Below are 23,713 nucleotides of genomic sequence, written 5' to 3'. Positions count from 1 at the left end.
GGGAATTTAGAAATCAATGGGCCTCTTCACCATAGGGGCGTGACTAACCATCCCCACCCAGTCCTCAAATAGGCCACGCTCAGCTTTATAGCGCAGAGCAATTTCCCGGAGTCTTCACGGAGACTTCAGAGTTGTCTACCGCTGACGAAGCTTCTGTGAGAGAAGCGAAACGTCCTTTTTTGTTTTTTACCCACAGGTACAGATGACGACTGACAGAACCCTTTCTACGATGGAACTTTCCTGTACGACTGAGAGCCTCCACAAGCATCGTTAGTTACCGTTTCCAGAGATGTTTTTCATGAACTAAAGAAGAAAATGTAAACATCAAAAGCACACCAAGAAATACATCAGTTCCACCAGACCTAACATGATGTACGTAAAGGGCAACTGTTGCCTCTCCACTCACAGCTGATCTTATCAACCAAACTATACATGGATGGGCGGTGCAGCGTCCAGCGGAATATTTTGCTCTGGACCAAACCCTTCCTAGTATTGGACAACAGCAGCCCTCTAGCACCTTCCCTTCAAATACTTTTGGCCATCTAAAGATAGCTATAATTCTTTCAGTTATCAAATATACTCAATCATAAACACTGCAAAAATAAACTTCAGAAATTGCACAAAAGAGGCTCCTAAAGTACTTTCCAGTTACTATCGTGCAGATTTCCCATAAATGTCACTTGTGGTTGAATTATTTGGCATCAAGGCTGCGCTTTGAGTCCTAAATGATCCAGTAGGAAGTCTACAGTATGACCTCAGTTTGTATTGTACCTTATGCAAACTAGTAGGGGCGGAGAAATTCCTGTACTGGTTGTTGGTAAGTGGTGGAAAACATTACAGTATTTCATTAAGTCCCAAAATAACTAATGGCCTATGCATGGCATATGCATGGCAACATACTAAGCCTTTGTGGTGGAAAGGTCAGACTGCATGACAGTATCTACTGTCAATAAGTTACAAGCCCTTTGGATTCCATTGCGCTGAAAATTAACCTCTGTTGTTAAATGTGTGATAACTAGGGGTTATATAATAGGTATACTGTATTCAAAGGTTTGTGCTCCTACTTTGAGGTCAAATTGACATCAAAAGTTTCTACTTAAAGAGGGTAGTGGTACACCACTGGGTTGACTGGAGGAGCCACATTCAGTGTCAAGTCGGGTTTTAGGTTCAAACCTAGTTTTTTGTGTCGTTACTGTATGTATTTACATGTTGACCAAACGTTAACATCCCACCTTACACTGAACACACAAGTGCCGTGCGCCTACAGTCCATTTATTGAACAATGATTGCTGGAATCATTGTGATCCTCTCTTGGCTCGGGTAATGCGCATGATTATTGCTTCCCGCTATATTCTGGAAAATAGGGCAGTTCCGATGACGGTTTTATGCTGCCGATTTCAATACCAATCATCCAACAGTGAGATTGCCCTGGTTTAGCTGCATTTATTTTCAAATTTTAGAGCTGCTCACAATTATTTTCAAAATCAAATAAACTTTCGATTATTTTTTTTAATCATTCATGAGTCAGATTAAAACATACATACTATTTTAATTTTGAACACTTCAACAAAAACAGAACACTTCAAATTGACCGTGCAGAGCATCCACAGACATATGATTCAGTTACTGCTTTGGTAAAGTGCAGGAAAGGGGGACACTACACTTCACACAGGCTGCTGTCTAGATGCTGCAAAGTATGAGCTGGTGGTGACTGTTTTTTGTGATCGGCGAGGAAAGGTATTGATCGGCATATCGCGATCACATATCTTTTCACAGATATCGGCCCATCATCATCATTAGCTAATTGATAACAGCACCGTTATTAAAAAGGTTCCCTGAATTTATAGAAGGATATCCATGGAGAGGAAGGCAAACTGACAACAGCAGACAGGGAATGCCCCCCCCCCACACACACACACACACCAGAAAACATTCTAAAACCATGTTTAAAAAAAGAATGTACCAACCTTCCTGCTTCGACCTTGAGAGCCCAGGACAAACTGCCCCAGGTGGTCTCCTGCAGTTAGCTTGCTCTTCCCACACCAACCTGGAACCCTAAGGGAACGAAAATAGTCACAAAAACTTCATGTTAACACATCACCCTGCTCCCTGAATATATCTACCAATTGTCTGGTAGGCTACTGATTTGTGGCTCACGGATATCAATACATTAGCCAATGCCTGTGGTGTGTGTGCTTGACTCTAGTAGACAGCTGTTAATCTGTGAGCGCACATTGCAAACAAATCATAGAGTATGCCAGCCAGCTACATACAGTGCTGGCAAAATACATTAACTACCTCCTCAAATTCCCTTTTTTCACAGTTTCATATTTAAAATAATCAAACAGATGTAAATATCAAAGATAGCCCGGGTAAACATAAAATCGGAGGCGAGAGGGTTCAAAGCCACCTTGTCATGTGTGAAATAGTAACCGACCTTTAAAATGAAGTGGTTGGGCCACACTGAGCAGAAAGAACTGAAGTCTAGCGTTTTCTGTAACTGCAAATGAGTCTTACATCTCTGTGGAGAGATTTTGGCCCAGACTTGTTTTAATTCAGCAATACTTAACTCAGTATTTTTTAACGTGCTTGGACTTTTTAAGGTCAAGACACGGCATTTGAATCAGATTTAACTCTGGACTTGGCCACTTTAAAACCATTTTATTTTTTTAAAGCATTTAGAAGTTGACTTTCTAGTGTGTTTTGGATTACCGATACTGTCCTGCTGCAGAAACTAAAAAGAAAATTTGAGAGAATAGGAACTGTCCAAATTCAAATTATGCCCAACGGCATGTATCTATCAGACAAAATTCAAGGTGTACACTCCCCATTTGCCGAGTTGAAACAGAGTATGGCAAGGTAAATATTTTCCCATATTTGCACCACTGGCAGAGGGCACATTTGTCTGTTAAAATTGCTCTGAGGGAACCAATGACAAAAGCCTTGGCGATGAAGCAGAAACATACGTCTGCAAATAATGGGACTAATCCTACAATTTTACACATAGCCAATGACACGTGATTGGCTGCAGTATCATCATAACATTGCTTGTCAAAAAAAAAAATAAATGAAAAAAATAGCATGTCAATCCAATGATGCACTCTTTACGTGTGCCGCTGGCAGCATGCTAGCAAGGGTTAAAGTTAGCCCCCTTTACTGCAATCTTAGTATGGAAGAACACATGATAACTGTGTCGGTTTTTCACACCAAAAACCAATGTCCCCCGCCCCTCCACGGCCCCGAGCTGTTTGTTGCAAACAAACGTGTTACAGTGAAATGTTTCGCAAATATATCTTCAGTCCCCATTAACCTTTGCATCATACAAAACTATGGTATGCCAATTGAGACAACTATACATCAGTAAATATGGTCATGTTGTACGGCCCCATAAACGGGGTGCAACCAATCGTGTGTTGGTGTGACCAACTAAAAAAGTTGGTCGCACCAGTTTTACCAGCGCAAAACAGTGCAAAATGCTGCAATACCTGACATTTAAGTCATGTACTGACATGGGCGAAATTGCTTGAATAATATAGCTCACATTTTCACAAGAAACAAGTTCAAATTTGAATTCAGCATGACCAATTACAATTTGTGAAATTCTGTAGAGATGTGTCTAGAAATAAAGACCTATACTGTTTTGCCGTATTTTCACAACCATTCAGCGCATCGTATTAAAAGGCCTAGTGTCAGTTACGAGTGCTATTTCTGTATTTAACACATACACAAGACGCATTATTCTATTGGACGCAGGCATGGTAATGCATACGCTATCTTAAAAAAAAATGCAGTAGCATGCATGTACGCTAGCGTATGTTTTTAAAAAGGCAGCAGGAGCAAAACCGAGTTTGATTGTACTTTATTGAAATATTTAACAATGTATTCACGTTATTTTTTGATCAACACCATCGATTAGTTGATCTAGAATTCTCTCGCAGCTGCTCGATTCCCTTGGTCCTCCACATAACTGATAGCTTGCAGTTTCAACTGTGCTTTGCAAGTGTCTCTCTTCGTAGGTGCCATTTATATATATATATATATATATATATATATATATATATATATATATATACACACACACACACACACACTATGTACACCTACTGGGGGTTAGCATCCTCTTTCACGCCCTCACTTCTCACTTTAACGTCCGCATCCTGTCCTCAGTTACTTCCACCTTTCCTCAATGTAAGCAGCTGTCGGCACAACATCCGTCAGTCACGCAGACCCCTCATCAAAGTCACAACAGCTTTCACTGATTTTGGAACTCTGCACACATGGTGACCCGCATTATTAGGTGCCCCATCCATTTTGGAGAAAATGTAAGACTTTTAAGTGTGCCTTATGGTCCTGAAAATACGGTATCTAATTTGAGGGCGTTTTGTCACATGCAACTGCCAAACCTTGGCAAAAAGAAACCAATTTGGCTCAAACTAAGTTTGAGGCATATCTTTTGTATGATCAGGAGAGCAAGCTGAAACAAGAAGGCACTTGGTATGAGATATATTGGCAGGCAGAAAAATATTTTAATTCCCTGAGAATGCAGAGTATTTTGTTCCTTTAACACACTGGTGTCAAGATCAAGGCCCGGGGGGCAGATAGGGCCCACCGCATTATTTTATGAGGCCCGCAAAAGCAAATTAAACATGTCAACTTCCATGACGCTTGCTAAAATCTCGACCAAAAGTTTAAATTCTCATATGTAATAAATAAGAGACATATTGTAAGCATTTTCTTGTAACCAAACCCCTCATTACAGTAACTTAAACAATAGTTGAAGAAACCGTTATTGACTTTTTAAAATTTGGTTTCAGTCACAACGGCCCTCCAAGGGAAATGGGAATTAAAATGTGGCCCACGACAAAAATGAGTTTGAAACCCCTGCTTTAACACATAGACGTTTTCATAGTTGGAAGTATATATGCCACCAGTATGTGTTGAGGCTTTTGTTTACATTCCCAGTATGTCACCACAGTGGAATGACAAAGAGAGCACATGTAAGGGACAATCATGGACCTTTAGCTTTATCTCAGCACTCAATTGATGATAGTAATGAGTGTTGTTTTTGGCAGCGATTTTAGAGTTAATCTTAGTCTTTTGAGCAAAAATGCTTTTTAGTTTCAGCCATAGCTTTAGTCGACGAAAACTCAAAAATAGACACACAAGGTTTCTACCCAATAGCTAAGACTTTCTGATCTTCTAAGGATTATGCATTACTCACAGATAAAGAGGTAACAATGGAATCAATGTTCATTACTCCAAAATAAGCCATGAACCAAAACATTTTCTTTGGCAGTTGTGGCTTTATTTCTGTGAACATACCCGCTCAAGTTCAATGATGTCCAAAATATGAGCAATAAACAAGGAACACTTAAAAATAAGTAACAAACATGACCCTTACAGCAAAATAAATAAACAAAAGCGCCACTGTTTTTAACAACAGACTCTGGTGTTAAGTTTATTTCATCCTCAGAGCTGACAGCGTGGATCATTTTACACTCAGATTCCATCACTGCACAGCTCAGAACATGAGACACCTGCGTGGTAAGAGAAATAATGTAAAAAAAAAAAAAAAAATTTTTTTAAATCATAAATTGCAAGGTGAGGGAGACACACACATGCATGAGATTGCAGAGTAGAGGTGACGCACATGCACACGTACAGTGCACTTACATGTGCATACACTCACTGAACTCATTGTTTCCCCTTCTGTTTATGGTTCATGTCATCAGTTCAATGGAGTGCAGATAAATATTTTTGCTTCCAAAAGCCCTTTTTTGGTGTTGTTTTGTAGAGGGAAAGTCTTTAGATGTTTGAGGTGTCACTATGACAAAAAAAAAAAAAAAATTGTGGTGGAATACTTGAAATTATGCTTGAAACGCATGCTTTTACAAAAGGTATCTTTGTCCGTTTCTTTCTTCGGAAACTGGAAACCTAATGATATCTAGCTATTGCCTCATGCTGATTGTGAGAAAATGGAAAAAGATAGAAACAAACGTTTTTTTTTTAAGCTATTGTTTTAACGTTTTGGACATTCCAAATATACAACACCAAACCGTTAACATTTAATTTCTGGAAATACTTCATCATGAACAGCACATGATAGCAGTGTAGCTTCCTTGACGTGTGAGTGAGTTGTGTGGGGAGTGGGGGGTGTTTTCGTTGGGAGAACTGGGTGGGGTGAAGTGAGACTAGATTCAAATCTTCGTAGCTTCATGCCTGAAAACTCTCTTGAAACAAACTTTATTCCACTTTCTGACCTTTAAAGTGAATACAAAGCAGCTTGTGTCAGCACACTGTTGTCAGGGGGATAAATCATAGCAGCGGACAGATTGAAAAGTCCGATAATTTCTGGTCAGGTACTGAAGACTTTTCTGTACTCTACAGGCTTGTCACTATGATAGCTTCATTTTTTTAAGCAGTATTAGCTACGTACAAAAAATGGTTCTTTGTACAAGCGCTCAGCATTAGTCTCTGTATATTTTACACATAGTGACCTGTACCTTTCTGGCCTGTTCTGAAGGAGAGACATGAAGGAAGTGGGGAACAATGAGCCATGACCTAATGACAAAACCCATAATTCATGGAAGTATTCAGAGGAAAATGCATTTTGTTATCATCGTGCTATGCACTCAATGTGCTTTCTTTATCACTTCCCCTCTTGTTCTTTGGCCATAATAGCAAAGCTGTGCTCTACTCAACGGCCAATCATGTCGTTTATCACAAAAGGCCTTACCAAAAATCCATGACCACATACGCTTCGTTTCCCCCTGATGGACTAAACAAGTTGTCCCTTGCCACCCCTGAGCATTTATCACCTACTAACAATATTGATGGTTTGCTTTGTTTTTTTATTTCCTGTATGCACTCTTGCTACTGGAAGTGCGTAAAGTGCCCCATTTTGGGATCGTTAAATGTTATCTTATTCTTGAGCCTCAGATGTATTTTATGTCTTCCTCTATGCCTGACTAGATTAATAGTCTGTCACATGTTTCGAAAATTTAGACAACTACTTTGTGGTTCAGTTTAACACTTAACTCACACAAGCAGTTGTGATTCAAGAAACATTTTGACTTGAGTGTGACTTGTGAACGGAAGAAGTGCCAAGATGCAGTCCAAAGGAAAACAATCTGTAATTTTGGAGGCAAGACCTCAGAAAATACAACTACGCTACAGAATTTAAACTTAAGTCAAATCACATGTCCTTGGATTACCAGTACTTCTTTTACAACAATAAAAGCAGAGGCTTGGTACTCTCAAATATTTTAACACATCTCATGCTGACATTTAGGAAAATTATGCTTCCATCTTTGCAGGGATCCTATATGTGTCTTCAAGTCAAATTTAAGATTTTTTTTTAAGCCTATTTAAGACATTTAAAAAAACGTAATGCCTATTACACAGTCATATCATTCATTCATTCATTTTCCGATCCGCTTTATCCTCACAAGGGTCGCGGTGGGTGCTGGAGCCTATCCCAGCTGTCTTTGGGGAGTAGGCGGGGGACACCCTGAACCGGTTGCCAGCAGGGCACACAGAGACGAACAACCATACACGCTCACACTCACACCTAGGAACAATTTGGAGTGTCCAATCAGCCTGCCATGCATGTTTTTGGAATGTGGGAGGAAACCGGAGTACCCAGAGAAAACCCACGCAGGCCCGGGGAGAACATGCAAACTCCACACAGGGAGGCCGGAGCTGGAATTGAACCCGGTAGCTCTGCACTGTGAGGTCGACCCGCTAACCACTGGACCACCCACCGGGCCGCCCACAGTCATATCATAAAAGAAAAACAAAATCTGTAAATTTGTGCTCATGTATTTCTTGAATGGGAAAATGTAGAATATGTGCAGTATGTAAAAATACAGTACATTGAGTAGGCTACTCATGTGACACCTTGACAACACAGACGTAGGTAACATGCTCGTGTAAAACCGACCATCACTTGTTAGAATGTACTGTTACCATTGTACCACAAGTTGAAATGCACTGTGTGCTTTTGCAGATTAGATATCATGTTAAATTAAGATGTGGAAAATGGGAGATAGACACTAATATTTGTTAAATGCAAGAGTGTTAAGATTATCTTAGCATAGCTTGCTACCTGCAAATGTAGGGACACGTCTACTGTGAATACATTGCTAAACAGAGATTAAGTGGGCGTGTTTTGACCTTGTACAGCCTGATATTGCATGATTTGTTCAGTCCCAACATGACTTTACAACTCAATTGTATTTTAGTTTGTTTTCCTCCATGTAAAAAGTCAACTTATGCCTAGCTTGTCTCATATTTATTTATTGTACAGTACTTGCATTGGTGTGCCTTTCTGTATTTTGCTTTTCATTATTTATCTTTCTGTATTTTACACCCTGCAGGCATTCACGAGGAAAGAAAAGTGCGCTTCACAAACTTCAAACACCTCGAACCATCTCCAGTACAACAAATACATTCACAAATAAACCGATTACTAAAGTACATGAGCTATTCTCCTGCCCACATTGGTCTTGAAAGAATGTTCCATTTGCGCTATTCAAAATGAGTTTTCAGGGCAAGTCACGCTGTTTGAAATTTCACAATAATTTTGACGCATCGACTTGTAGAAGCCCTCAGATTTTTCGCCCGTATGAGCTTATTTGTGGATATTTTTAACAGAAATGTATCAGTCAGTCAGCAAAATTGGTCCACGAGTAGCAAACGAAACCAAAGGGAAGCCATTATCCGATTTTCAAACCACTTGGTGGATCATAGTCAGGTTGAATTGGACATTACACCCACACTCAGCATTACGGTTTAAAAAATAACTGCTAATTTCATTTTTTTAAGCAATTTCAGAACTATCAAGTGATACAAACGTTGTGTTTTTTTTAATCAAACAGATTTGGATATTTTATTGATATTGTGAGAGTAAAGTTAAAAAAAGATATGCGCAATTCCGCTACTAGGTTGAGGATATGATAAACACTTGAGCTAGATGGATGATATACTTTATTCACCTCCGTAAGAGAAATTCGATTTGTAAACATAGAATCTTGAATTTGCTTTGATGATAGCAGACACTTAGAATCTTGAGTTCACTTTGGTTCACCATCAAGTTAAGTTGTCACGGTGAAAACATTCCAAATACCAATAAATAAACCACAAACAAGTATTGGCACAAATTGAAGCAGAACGAGCTTTTAACAGGGAGGTTTAACAGGGAATTCTGTGAGGTGTTAGTGAGCTAGCTGGCTAACGTTGGCGAAGTCAGACCGTTGACCCAAAACCACCTACCAAGTCGCGACCTTAAATACTATCCATACGCTTCGTGTGGCATTTCAGCAGCCGCCCACAACTGTCGTGCCTTCAAGGTGGAGCTATGACTGGCGGCAGCTAGCTTTTAGCGTTTGGTCAACGGCAAATAACGACCGCCACACGTGTTCAGAATGACAGCAGGATGGCTCACACTCACCCAGAACCACCGGGACACGCTGAAGATCACCTTCGAGTCATCGTGAGGTAACAGCAGCTGTTATCTTGTGGGGGACGTCGTTGAACAGAAGATGCGGCTCTGTGCCAGAAAAATGTGGTGTGGACCCGACAATGCGAGTTGAGAGGCGGTGCTGTGTTGACGGCTGAGCTCAGCTAGACACTCCACTTTTGCGCCTCGTCGACTGGCCTGAACCGGCTGTGTGCGTCTTTGACAGGACGTGACGTCTGTTACGTCACAGGACAAACTTGTGCAACCTGCCTCCGAATTTGCATAGCATGAAAATGCTCATTATTATTAATTTATTGTTCGGTGAATTCTACAGACCATTTAACACTTGTAACAGATTCCCCCCTCCTTCTTCCTTTCATATTTCTTGACTGATTGAAACCAGTCCAACATCAAATTAGCCACGTTCCCCAAATGCTACACGTTCCACTCCTCTCATCTTCCGGAAACCTCTTAATAAAATTTCCTACATTTAAGGGATGATATTTTTACATAATTCTCTCCGCCCACATTTCTTTACCGATTTAAACCATTCGGTTAAAAAATATGGTCCACATTCTAACAATTCCCACATAGACTAAATTCCACACGTTTCACTGTCATATTCCCCAATTCCTCGCCCTCCCAAAACATTCGTGTAATATAACAGAATGTTTTCCCCTTCAAACGTTTTTGACATTGAAATCATTTCAACCTAAATATTTTTAAACTTCCCAGAAACATTTTCACAGTAAAAAAAAAATAAATATATATATATATAACGATAAAATGCACAGATTGCACATGAATCATGACAATCACTTGTTCAATGTGACCATTTAGTCATCTCGGCTCAATGCAGTTTCACACTCATCAGGGAATGTGGGCAAGGAAGTTGCACAGGTAAGAAGACAACACGTTAATCGAAGAGTCACTACTCAAGAAAAACTCAACCAAAAAAAATATCACAAAGCAAAATCATTGGAGCCAAATTAGTAATTGACCAGTCTGGAAACTGCTTTAGGTAGAACAAAAAGTCCCTCTTGTCATATTATCATATGAAGTGCTTGGACAAAGGATAAGACATTGAAATTAGTTCAACCTAAATATTTTTAAACTTCCCAGAAACATTTTCACAGTAAAAAAAAAAAAAACATACATATATATATATATATATAATTTCTTGACCAATTCAAATTGCTCCAACATCAACATATTCTTCTTCTTCTTCTCCTTTCGGCACGTCCCTATTCAGGGGTCGCCACAGCGAGTCAGTAATTTCCATCCGCCCCTGTAAACCGTCCTACCAACTTATTACATTTCTCAAATACATCTGTTGTGACCGGTTCTTCCTTTATCTGTTGCTACGCAGTTGCTGTAATCATGCTATGGTTTGGGTTTTGATTATGTCATAGAGGCCAAATGTCTTCCAGTATATCAACTCTGATTACTCAGTGAAATATTGTCAATTCGTCAAGCTTTCTCCGAGTCAGAGCAGTAGCTAACTTAAGTGTCTTCTGCATCCTGCCCTGCTCTCTGTATTTACTTTGTATTTTCGTAGATAAACACTTTTACTTTTCTACTTCTGTGTCATGTCTGCTTATGGGTCCAAATTCCACTCCTCTTGTGACAATATCCCTGGCTAGACATACAGTACATTCATATGCCTCATTATTTGTACAGTAGAATATGCATCTATCCAAGGTGGAAAAAGTACTCTGAAAATATTGACAGCTAGTTAAAAAATGATTGATCTTTAGTTTCTGTTGTAGTCATGTGTTTGGAAACTACTCAGCATTTTTTGCATTTCTTGCTTCTAAACTTGCAGAATAGACCGCCCCCCGGCTCAGACAATATGGCGTCAATCATGCCTTCGGCAAGTAAGGCGATCGCTGACGTACGGGACAAGAACAACACAATGGGCCTTTGCAAACTGTTGCTTGATGTCCTAATCCATGCCCTTCATTCCTTCTGCAAACAAGATTCCACCTTTTTATTTGGGACTCCGTTTGCTTTCTTTTGACACCCGATCTTGAAAGGGGCAAGAGGAGGCCCAGAGATAAATATGCTAACTCAGCATTTATGATGACATTAGTTTGCGTCAACTGAATACAAACCCATACAAAACTGGCCAAAGCACACGAAGCACTGCAATAAACGGCTCGCTCTTCAGTCGTTCAGAAACTAGGTACAGGGATATTTCAATGACACATTAAAGTTACAAGTAAAAAGTATTGATGAAAAAACAAATGTTGACATAAATGTAATATAAAGTAAAAATAAATCCATTTTCTAACAATACCGGATGGATAGTTCTCAACAAATATTTAATTAAAACATATCACCCACCACATAGCATAATTGCCCAGATCATTTATTCGGCCAAATTGTGGTCTCTGCATAACTTTACACTCCTCCCACTGCTGCATCATTCTTCGTTTCTTCCTATGATCTTGGCCAATCAAAACACTTTCTGCCTAAATCATCTCTTTGACTTAGACAGTTTTGATGCTACAAATAAAATGCAAGAAAGTATCAGAAAGAGGGATCGGCTGTCCACAAGTGAAGCATCAGTTCTTTTTGATTCGTTTTCATCTGGTCAGAGTTCCATTCATCCATCCATCATCTGAATCTTTTCCGCACAAGAGTCACAGGTGTGCCGGAGCCTATCCCACAGCCAAGGCTAGTTGTACGAAATTATCTTCTGACCTGCCTAAAATAATTTAATACTGCTAATCTTAGCTGTATCATTGTGGAGGTGATAATGGCTTTTCCTCATGGGAGCTCACATTTAACATCAATAAAATCCAAAATATTGTGATGAACGCTTTTGTTTTCAAAAGGTTGAAGTAGACATGAGTAGAGCTGTATATATAAATTTGGGCGACTATTAGTCACTGTTTTCAGACAGTAGTTGACAACAGAGCCTGATAAAAACAAGTCAGAAAAAAAATGTCACAATGCTAGACTGCTTCCCTCAATTATGTTGACAGTCTGATAAGAGGGAAAAAAAAACAGGCCACGGCCATAAAAATGGCTATCATTATGATGTCCTGAGTGTAGTAAAAAAAACCCCAAAAAAAACGCATTGAGTCACTTTTTTTTTTTATGGGCGTTGCATCCACCCACACCTAAGTTTGCGAAAAATCTGATTACATTTGAGATTAATGCGCCAGCAATCCTCGTGAGGATAAGCGGATGAGAAAATGGATGATATTAATGCGGAAACCAGAAACTGCTTTATCACGTGTTCCCTAAAGTTTATCTAATCATTGTATTGTTCTACAATCAAACTTCAGGAAAGTGCTCATTTAAAAATGCCCTCGGACGCTGCTGGTCATGGCGTAAGGTTTTGGAGCAGGCGGATGATGGAGAGGACTGTGGACCTCTGATCAACTATTCTGCTTCTTCGCCACACCCTTCACTCTTGCCCTAATTTACAGTCTTGATAGCCTCAACACATTATTCACTAGCAATGAAACAAATTACAGCATGACATCACGGAATGATTTATTTTATAACTCCTTTGATAGGATGCACGTGAATTTTTTTTTCCCTCTACAATTCCTATAAAGCAGAAGTTAGGCTAGGAGTTCCATTTGCCATGCAACAGTCAAAATTATAAATTACGTTTACACTTCATTTTCCCAAATTCCATTCTGGGTGTGAACCTACTTATCCTATCTTATTTTAATCAAATAAGTGATAACATATTTTACCCAGAAGTTGCTTGTTCAAGGAACCTGTGCAACAACCCCACCCCCGCCCCCAGATAAGAAACAAGAATCAAGAAAGAAATAACTCAAGTTGTCGCCATTGAAAAGTTGAAAACCCATTTGAACTGTGTTTTAAATGTAATGTTGACTTGCTTTATTTTGTTCTCGTAGTCCTCATCAAACTCAGCTCACTGCTCAGGGGTAAAATGATTTTCCAATCACCAACTTCTCCTGTTGTGGGAAAAAAAAAAGACACACACTAGTTTGTTAAATTGTGCTGACAAATAAGAAGTAAAAAAAAAAATTAAAGTCAAAGCATTAAAACTGTGGAGTGAGGAACTATGGCCAAAATGGCCCCTGATAAGCAAACTTCCCCACCCCTGCTTAGGACAGCTTCAAGAAAATGGATAGATGGTTATTGTTTCAATGTTGTTGTAAAATGTGGTTTTAAAATTTACAGTATAGTAGCTTTTTTGAGTTTTATGGCTACAAAAAAAGTTGAACGACCCTTTCTTATTAAGCTGGATATGGAAGTGTTGAAAAATTCTTTGGGAATGAAGGAGTAGTTCATCATTGGATTTCATCTTCTTGAAGGTGGTCAGGTCCAGAACGTGCCTGACGATGTCATCAGCCAGGGACAAGTCCAGGTACTTCACGTGACAGATTCTGGATGAGTGGACAAGGTGGACAACCATGAACAATTTTGCCCCAAGGTTAGTATCGATAATGAAATCTAGCTGAAATAACTTAAATTAACATTGAAAAAATTGTTTCATTCACGAAATAAAATGCCTTTACCAAAATGAAAACAAACTATATTTTATATTTATAAAACTAACCATTTTAGTCTTTGTCAATTATTTTCAAACATTAATTTTCTGGGGTTATATTAAAGTATTTTAGTATTACTGTTCGGCCAAGCAGAAGAGGGAGGGTCATTTGGCAATTGTAGTTTACCTTATGACAATACTTTTTCAAAATCTTGAACTCAAATAGTCTATACATGAAAAAAAAAAAAAAACCTCACGCTAAAACCAATAAAAAGAAAAGTTTTTCAAACCTTGTAACTATTCCATCTTAGTGTTTTAGCAACATACATACGCATGTCTTTTTTTTTTTAAGGGGGATCCTACATCTCAAAAACTTGACGTGATAGAGAAAAAAACTGAGATCAGTTTTAGATTCTGCACCCAAATATGTGTTTAAAATGGCTGTCAGAACAAATTCAACAAAAAGCGCGTGGCCCAATATTGAGGGAAGTAATCTATGAACTAATTTCATGAAACTTGACAATTGCCCACTGTACAATTGATGATCTCAGAACATTAATGTGCTGTGGGACAGTGGCTGGCAATCGCTGGCCTAGAGTTACTTGCAAAAAACATGATGCAACCCAATAATCTCAAAGTGCACCAAGGGAAACAGTAAAAAAAAAAAAAATCTGAGTATTCAAGAGTACGGTACCTTTTTTCATGTTTTTTTTTATTGAATCGCAAATAAAAACACAACACATGCAATATAATCCGATTAGTTGCATGGTGATGCCATTTCTTCATCATTTGGACTGGCTGACAGACTCGTGACAGGACACACCATTCTGAGGGAGTATACATGAGGCATAGGTGCGTATGTTAAAAGGTTTGGGGTTGCTTGGCCACTCTTGCAAGGGGAACGCCTCTCCATTCTGGGGTTTTGCGTTTGGTTCACTCCACTGTGCATTTCCCTCTTCAAAATCCCACTACAAAACAAGGAGAGTTCCAGGTATAATCAAGGGTAATCAGCATAATATAAGTTATGAATGGACCATTTTACCATTCCATTCATTGCAGAGAGTGACTGACTGTCAAATCTATGACTAAATCTGGATCCGCATTTTTATCCAGATTTCAACCAAAAATGTTATTGAGCCGTTCCTGATTCAAGTGCCAAATTTGCACAATACTGTACTATCTTATAGTTTGAAAGTGCTATAAGGACATTCGCTGTCATCACAATATATTTTAGCAATCTAGTTAGCATTTACACTTTTTAGACTTTGTCAATTTTTTTTCTTCCATTTTCATCATTTGGCTAGTCCTGTGGATTTTACTCAGGTGTGACTACTATATATTAAAATTAGAGCGGTTCCCTAATCATGTTTGACTTTCTGTGCATTACCACCACCCTCTTTCCACCTGCGAGAATGCAATGAAAGTATTTTCCAACTGCCAAAAGATAGAAGTAGTATACCATGTCCAAATTCGAAGTCTGAGTCTTCCAAAGGACCCTCGTCAGGCTGGGTCCTTTGAAGGCTCCTCATGTAATGGCCTCCGTGGACTGTATAAACTTTGGCGAATTTAGACAGGTCTAGTGAATTTGGAAACCGGCATGCGGTCGATGCGCACCAGAAGTTCCTTCATGTAACCTTCAAATTCAGGCTTGGGAGGATGCAGCACAGTAATTTGACACAGCAGTAATCATACATTACTGCCGGTGGCCACCATCTTTATAACATGCTCAAGAAGGTGGGGGTACTGCACCAAAAGTACTATATATGCCAAACACCAAAAGAACACAGAGGAAGAAATGGAGGCAGAACTAGAAGATGCAGAACTGTTGTCCTGGACACTGTGTGACATAACTCTGCTACCGCCACTGGCATACAGTGTCCACCGCAACAGTGACAACAGTGCGCAGTGAAAGCATATTTGCGAACACACTCACTCGTAGGGAATGGGGATTTAGTTGGAGAGTCAGACCCCTCCCATTTTGGTCTCAGCTTTGTAAAATACTTTCCCCTGAAAATGTGACTTGTATTCCGGAGCGTCTTTGTATGTTTTTTTCCTTCTTCTTCATGGTCCATTTCATTTTATTTTTTTAATGGGTCAACTTGTACTCCAAAGTGTGTTAGAGTCTGAAAAAAATGGCTCCTAAAATTGTTGAGAATGCATTTTTTAAAAGAAAGATTTTACCGGTACTCGTAAGCTAAAACCGTCTTTTTTTTCCGCCTGACAAAAATAGAGACCAAGAACAGGAGAGCTCAGACTTATACCCATTATCTCCGTTCCCTACACATGTCGATGGCAGCAGGGATTCAAAACTTCTGCTTCTACCTCCGGAAATATGTTTTGCTTTTCAGTTTAATGGCTAACCTTCACTTAAATCCCAGGTTGCATTTTAGCCAAAGGTAGAATCCTGGCTGGGTATTACGCATTCAGCTGCTGTCAACAGTCAATCCATGTCATGGCGGATACCGCATGCTAGCGGTGGCAGCAGTTACATCATTTATTAGTTGCCTTGACTACAGTTCTTGTCCTCTAGTTCTTCTCCTTCTGCCTCGCATTGTGACCAAACATAGAATCCTGGTCGGTTACTGTGCCTTTTGATGCTGAAAATAAAAAAACAGGACAAGCCAAATTAATGGAGAGGAGATCGGGGGTGGGGGGTGACCTCTAGTACAAAAAAAATATGGTATTGTTTTTTGTCAGATGAACTCCAATGACTCCTGAGCAGGGGAAAAACAAAAAAGCCCGTCTCCCAAAATAGCAGAGATTGCTGGCCCCCTACAGAAAGAGGGACCCATTTTCCTACGCAGACGTGACCTGCCCAGCTTTAATCAACACTGTCACAGGAGAACAATTGGGCAGCACATAATATAAACCCTCAAAACTTTCCCGGCCTCAAGACTGTTTTGTTTCATTATGAAACTGCACTGCGCACAATACTGGCGCATAGAATGCAACTGTGCATCCAATCTACCGGCAAAAGTGAGGTACAGTATGAGCAACACTTTGGATTAGTCACAAAATGTAACTTTTCAAGTGTTTCTTTTCAAGGCTAACAGCTAGGTCTCATTTGGATGACGACTCATAAAAAGGCTATGATTGGCTTGGCATTCATTAATAGAGTCATATCACAGAATCAGGAGACACGACCAACAACAGAACACAATATTCGTTTGGGAGCAGAGGTCAGTTGTGGCTAAAGTTCTGTAAAGATATATTACCATTCACTTTCTATGGTCCTTTGTGGTGTTAGATACAACTTATCACAAACACATTTGCTTTTTTCCAGTAAAGTGAGATAGACATCAAATAAAATCCATTCCAGGAAGCTATTTGACTCTCTCTTTGTTCAGACTTTTGCCATAAAAACCTTTATAAGCCATGGAAGCATCGTAAATATTAAGTGTGAAAATATAAACTGGCCACAGTTAATATTACAGTATTAGTTTGTTTACAGTTTAATTTTAAACTGTAAACAAACTACTCAAAGTTTTATCAGGAATGTCAACATGTCACTCCTTTCACACTCTTAATTGTCTCACAAGAAAAACCGAAACAAATGCAGTGTTAATCATTTGATGCTTGCTCAACTGTGGCCACGTCGGGTCCATGGAGCTCTTGTGTGGCATAATGCATGCCGTTGGTTAGAAATTTAGAAGCCTTTCCACATCAAAGAATGTTGGTCGAATTGCCAATAGTACAATTAATTATAGTGGTTCCACTGTATCAGGTGTGCAACGCATGCCTATTATGGATATCAAAACCATCATCTCTGACATTATAAAGCCACAGAATTGCACGCATTCTAAGGTCTCGCTGGAGCAGCTGATCAAACTGGCTGACCGTTTGTCTCGTGGGAAGGACCTCTGATTGGCTCACTTCCCCAGCAGTCATGTGAAAGTCTCAATGTTAAATTTTTCCACATTGCAAAGCGGTTGGTTACACAACAATCCACAACATTACACCATCTAAAGTCATCTAATACAAGAGCTTGGATTGACACTGTATTAAGTAGGTATTAATTACACAACATTTCCATTGTTGTAGTTTGCAGGAGTACAACTGTACTATAATCATACCACAACCCAAATCATGGTTATTTATACCTCTTAAACTAGTTTAGTCAAAATTTCATTTACATGCATTGGGTGTAAAGTTTTATAGTAGTCGGGCACCATCTAGTGGTTTTTCCTGGGTGGCACTTGTACTAACTTGAAATTATAGTATTATTGTGCTGTACTCGTACCCTGTATGAGTAATGTCAAATTAGTGATTATCCCAAGTACCGGTAATATTACTTCACCAATCCTACCCACTCCTCGATCAAAATTGACAATTGAAGAGTCACATGTTGTATCACAAGCATCAACTCGTACCATTGGGCCTGTCCTGCTCAGAACCTTGGTGTCCACTACCTTCCCACACACTGTTGCCTCTCTGGGGTACATCTGTCAATATAGTATGATATACAGTACATCTACTTTATATGCTGAAATTTAGGAATGGCTCTGAGGTTGTGTTATTTTTACATGCAGGACATGGTGTTTAGTGTGTGAACTAACATTGCTTACTTGTTTTGTGGTATCAATACTGACGTCCATATAGCGGCCCATCTCGGTCGAATTGAAATTTTTGCCCTTTGAAGAAAGAGGTTCCATAGCATAATGGTCTTATTAAAAGGTAACACTTAGATCACAGACAAAAAGGTTTGATTTTGAACATGTTCAAAAGGACCTATAATGAAGGATATACTATACATGGAGGAAAAAAGACCGACCTGTTTACCATGATGCTTGCCAGCAGCTTTGTCCTGATATGAGTCACTGAGGAGGCCCTCCATTTCTGCAGAAAAGCTCATAGGCTGCTGCCTCGTTCCCAAGTGACACCAATGGAGGACTATAGTCTGACACATGTGTCAAAGGTCAAAACTACTGCTGCAGGATCCTGAGTTTGGAAATAAATGGTTGTGTGTGCTTTGCACAATTTAGATTTGTATTATTATTATTATTATTTCAGGATTAACAGGATACAAGAAGATCCAGTGAGGCACCAGAGATTGCAGACAGCAGCCAAGGCATGACCCTGAGGAGGAAGCTGACCCGAGTATCGTAGTGAAGTATGGCAGCAGCATAAAGGGCAGCCGCCAGCAGGCACAGCACTCCAGAGAAAATATGAGATCTTGACAGTGTCTTCCCTCTGTGCTGCATGAGGGGGATTTAAAAAAAAAAAAAAAAACTTTATTTGCAAGCTATTTGCTGGTTGGAGACAAGGATTGTTAAACATGATCACTTACGACTCTGTAAAGTGTGGGGAACTTGGAGGTAGAGGTGATGGCGAAAGACACCAGGCCAAGGGTGTAACCCAAGATTTCAGTGTTGTTCTAGTACAATATCCACGAAAAAGGAGTAAAGATACAGTTAATACTTTTATGAGAAATGCTGCACCATTTGAAATTCAAATATTGTTCATGTACAAATCTAAAGTCTCTGAAAAATTGGGATGTCCAGAGAATTCAGTCACATTTGTTTTCTGAAAATCTTTCAAGACTTGAGCTCAGTGAGCATCTGAATAATTAATTGAGTCACAAATGTTTAACAGAAATCTTTCACCATTAAAATGAACGGAAACACCATTAATATGTTCCAGCCCTAAACCCCTCCAAAACTGTTATGTTTTTTTTTAATGAGGAAAGTATGAATCTTTAATATTATGTCCTGGAGACTCAGCTCCTCCGTGCGACAACATTAGTCATTCTTGACAGAAGTTCTAAATGCCTGTGAATGTTGTTCTGCGGTATGTCTACATGTGTTGCAGCACCGTTTATGTTCAGGTGCTAGCCGGTTTCAGGGTAACAACACCACCACAACGATGCTGATTGGTACGTTGTTACCCCGTGTGGCTAGGGAGTTCCCATTTTATGTTAATATTGAGGTAGCGGATGCCATGTGGTTGCTTTAAATACAATACAATACAATAATTCTGTTTGGTTTGACAGTAACCTTCATCTAAGAGTGCCAAACAGCTTGAAGACACTTTCTTGAAGAATATTAACTCATATCTGCCAAACTGCTACTTGATGTGAAGTGACTTCAGTCACCTGTCGCCATCAAAAGCTCTCAAGTTTGCTGGTGACTAGTACCTCAAGGCATATATATGCAACAATGACGGCAGAACAACCCAATTGGAGGATTCGTAAATGCTTTAAGGTGATGCCAAGACATCACAATCCCATCATTGCTCTTCTGTCTCTGTCTCAGTTGAAATCTTGTAGTAGTAGTAGTAGTAGTAGTAGTAGCAATCTTACTTGCAGGGCAACATAAAGCAGTCTCCTCCCTCTGAAGACCCTGTCTGCTGCTGGACTGTGGAGGACGCCTGACTTCAGGAAACCTCCTGTGAGTACTGCCAGCAGACAAACTGCAAGTAGGTGAGATCTCCTGCGCCTTTTGATCATTCTTTGCCTTCGCTCTGAAGCACAATGCCACATATAAGCAGCTGTTTTGCAACCTGATTTTGACAATTACAGACTAGCTGATGTTCGAAATAAATCCATCATAAATGTATTTTTTTTAACTTACCTGCTTGCAAGTTCCTGCAAAAACACAGTGGAATACACCAGGAGATAACATTTACCATATCCAGGGAAGCAGAGATAAGCCCCATAAAAACCTGTAGATAAGTGTGATTTAATATCTAAAATGAGCCTTGGTGTTTAAATACAATAAATATTGCATTTACTTGAATGTGCAGCTGCCTGGACAAAATGGCTCCAGTGAATCCACACAAGTTACCAAGGAAACAGTAGAGGGAAGTAACAGTATGTCCAGGATGTCCTCCATGATGTTTGCACCTCTGACCCACGAGACTTGAAAGGTTAGAAGTAACACTTAAATAGAAATCTCAGAGAAGCAACCCACAGGGGAATACAGGCAGACCACCTTGAGTGATGAATAGCACCAATACAATCATTTCAAAATTTAAATATATGTAAAAGGTCGTGTTCTCCATTCAGAAAACCCAAATAACATCTAAATTTCAGGATGGTATAGACTCATCTTAAATTACTATATTAAACCTTCAGTGATCTTCATCACGGTAATGTTGTTACATACAGCACATTAGTACTGCAAATGCAAACATACAGAACCAAAATACATACCGGTACAGTACATTGTTTTGGTACTGACTGATATCCTCCACACAAGAAATCAACATTTATAATCACAAATTAAAAGTTACATACGTTGTTTTTGATGAATAACTGTATCAAAAATATTTTTATATAACATGTTTGTGTGAATGAATGAATAGAATTAACTCTGCGCACGTTGTAGGCTGTGGCTTTATAAATTTCAGAGCATTTACTGGTCAGTTCTTGCATATCTGACACACCCAATATGGCGGACGCGCTGACGAATCACGCATGGAGCATCTTGTTCAATGGGGCGTGTATATCAATAAATTAACACACCTGTCCAATTACTCAGCACTTTAATTGGCATCTAGTTAGCATTGTAGTATATTTTAGTACTTTAACGCCAATTTAAAGAAACTGATCAACCGTATTTATCAATAAGGACTAACTGTTTATAAAAAAAATTGAGGAAGAGATTTGAGTGAAAGGCACTTACTGAAGACATGAGACGAGTAACAGAAGAGACGATAAGCAAACAAGCCGAACAGAAATGCAACTTTGTCCTGGGTCACGACTAGTAAAACAAGAGTTGAAAGAAGTCGTCCAAAACGTGAGGAGACTCGAGAGAAACGAGTTGTGGTCTTCTCTGGTCCAGTCAATCTGCTGCTGGCTCGGTTTGGCCATGTCAACAGTTTGTAGCACATTTGCATTTCGCCAAGCAGCGGGAAGAAATTGACCAATAAAATGGTGCCAATATTTATTCGGGTGTGGTGCTGACGCATTTTTTTAAGGTGGGCGTGGTGAAATTACAATTATAAAAACACTGGAATTATTGTTTTAGATCCGATAAATTATCCGTCTACTATGTTTAGTAATTTAATTTATTATCACCGTGTACACGTACACGCAGAAGAATGTGGCATTCAAGGAAAGTGCGACTTCAAAGCATTCGAGACGAAAGTAAACAACACAGATGGCTGATTCCGATCAATTGTTTGTTGTTCTGGTTCAGCACAATGTAATTTGATCCGCAGCTCACCTTCATAATTTTATTCTTTTAATTTTGGTGTTTTTTTTTTTTTTTTTTTTAGAAAAGTATTCTCTTCTTTAAAGAAGTATTCTCTTCAAAGCATTTCTTTCATTTTCACCTTCAAGCTCATGCAAAGGTGGCATGGACTGGTTAGCTGCACGTCCGCCTCACAGTGCAGAATGTATGCGTTTGATTCCGGCCGGCCTTCCTATGTGGAGTTTGCATGATTACTCCCACATTCCCAAAACATGCATGGCGGAGCAAGAGAACACTCTCAATTGTCCCTGGGTGTGACCTTGAGTGTGAATGGTTGTTGGTCAATGTGTGCCCTGCGACTGGCTGACAACCAGTTCATCAAGACGACTGGGATAGGCTCCAATCGCATGGTACACATAGACAAACCATTCACCCTCACAATCACATGTAAGGACAATTTAGTTTTCAATGAACATACTGAGCATGTTTTGGGGATGTGGGAGGAAATCAGGGTACCTGGAGAAAACCCACGCCTGCACGGGGAGAGCATGCAAACTGGACACAGCAAAGATAAGATAAGATAAGATAAGATAAGATAAGATAAGAGAACCTTTATTAGTCTCGCAATGGAGAAATTCCCAATTCACAGCAGCAAAGTTATGAATGGAAGAAGTAGAACAACAAAATATAGGAGCTGCTGGAAAGGCAGCCACTCACGCGGCGCCATCTTGAAGTCAAAATAACAAAAATAACACAACACAACACATAGGACAGACAGTCGTGCAATCTTCCCCACTTTCCTGCATACACTTTGTTGTCTGAAGCAGTTATAGATGAAAGAGGAGAGGATCAAAGTGTCCTTTTACCAGTGGATCAGAGACGTCATGCTGAAAATGTGCACGTCTGCTACAAGCTAAGTTTTGAAAGCAAACACGAAGCTGTAGCGTCCATTGACAAAAAGAGATTAGTTCACTACTCTTGTCCCACGTAATCCGAAGCGCTTGGAATCGAAACTATAACCTCTGCAATGTGAGATGGACGTGTTCACCAGTCTTCCACCGTCCCACCAGTTAGTAGTACATGCTTGTCATTATTATTATTGGTTGACTTTTCTGAACTCAAATTTTTTGCATCTGCGCCAATGAGCTTGACAATAAAGACTTTGTATTCCATTTTGTGGTTGTTTTTATGCCCTCGAAAGAAAGTTGGGTTAAGTCTGTCAAAATAAGCATGTACTATGATACAGCAAATGGCCCATTAAATGGGATGTGGTGCTTTGATCTCTTCGCCTACATTTTGATACCTGAAACAAATCAGGTAATGCGGAATTAATGGTAACTCGACGTCAGTTGAACAGGCTGTGAGTATATTTTGAAGAATTTGACGCTTTCACTACGCGTTAAACCAGGGGTGTCAAACTCATTTTTTCCCGCGGGGCACTTTGGAGTTACGTCTTCCCTTGGAGGGCCATTATGACAGCGAAACCACAAAAATGTTTAATCGTCTCAAGTTGACACACATGATTTGCGTTCACTGGCCACATAAAATGACATGGTGAGCCAGATCCGGCCCCCAGGCCTTGGGCTGGACACGAGTGCGTTGAACTAGCGACCGGAAGTTAACACGCCTCCATTTTAA

The 23,713-nt window shown here is 39.6% G+C and overlaps 2 protein-coding genes across 16 annotated transcripts in view; both read right to left on the bottom strand.

The window, feature by feature from the left end:
• Positions 1–9,693, bottom strand: part of atp13a3 (ATPase 13A3) — a 34,977-nt gene extending 25,284 nt beyond the window's left edge. For all 4 annotated transcript variants that reach the window (XM_019880237.1, XM_019880238.1, XM_019880239.1 and 1 more), the window contains exons 1-2: positions 9,452–9,693; positions 1,968–2,055 (exon numbers count right to left, since the gene is read on the bottom strand). The gene's annotated coding sequence lies outside the window, so the exon portion shown is untranslated. The remainder of the gene's footprint in view (positions 1–1,967; positions 2,056–9,451) is intronic.
• A 3,594-nt stretch (positions 9,694–13,287) lies between these two features.
• On the bottom strand, positions 13,288–21,810 carry tmem44 (transmembrane protein 44). 12 transcript variants are annotated; one of them, XR_002169480.1, is made up of 10 exons: positions 21,566–21,809; positions 20,673–20,799; positions 20,513–20,603; positions 20,242–20,402; positions 19,231–19,317; positions 18,968–19,138; positions 18,715–18,840; positions 18,509–18,623; positions 13,681–13,839; positions 13,288–13,404 (listed from the first exon to the last, which is right to left on the bottom strand). XR_002169480.1 is itself a non-coding variant. In XM_019880139.1 (10 exons), exons 1-10 carry the CDS (start codon positions 21,751–21,753, stop codon positions 14,729–14,731), a joined length of 1,230 nt encoding a protein of 409 aa, XP_019735698.1. In that variant the 5' UTR covers positions 21,754–21,810; the 3' UTR covers positions 14,645–14,728. The 12 variants fall into 12 exon arrangements, 10 of the variants coding, with proteins under 10 accessions (XP_019735698.1, XP_019735696.1, XP_019735697.1 ...); XR_002169479.1 differs by having other exon boundaries at positions 13,291–13,404; positions 18,509–18,574; XM_019880139.1 differs by lacking the exons at positions 13,288–13,404; positions 13,681–13,839 and adding exons at positions 14,645–14,911; positions 18,314–18,385 and having other exon boundaries at positions 18,500–18,574; positions 20,242–20,351; positions 21,566–21,810.
• Between the last annotated feature and the right edge of the window lie 1,903 nt (positions 21,811–23,713).

This window comes from Hippocampus comes, unplaced genomic scaffold (genome assembly GCF_001891065.2).
Source record: "Hippocampus comes isolate QL1 unplaced genomic scaffold, H_comes_QL1_v1.1 scaffold151, whole genome shotgun sequence".
Taxonomy (NCBI): domain Eukaryota; kingdom Metazoa; phylum Chordata; class Actinopteri; order Syngnathiformes; family Syngnathidae; genus Hippocampus; species Hippocampus comes.
The sequence above is the reverse complement of the archived record's forward strand: the minus strand, read 5'-3'. Positions and strand labels throughout refer to the sequence as shown.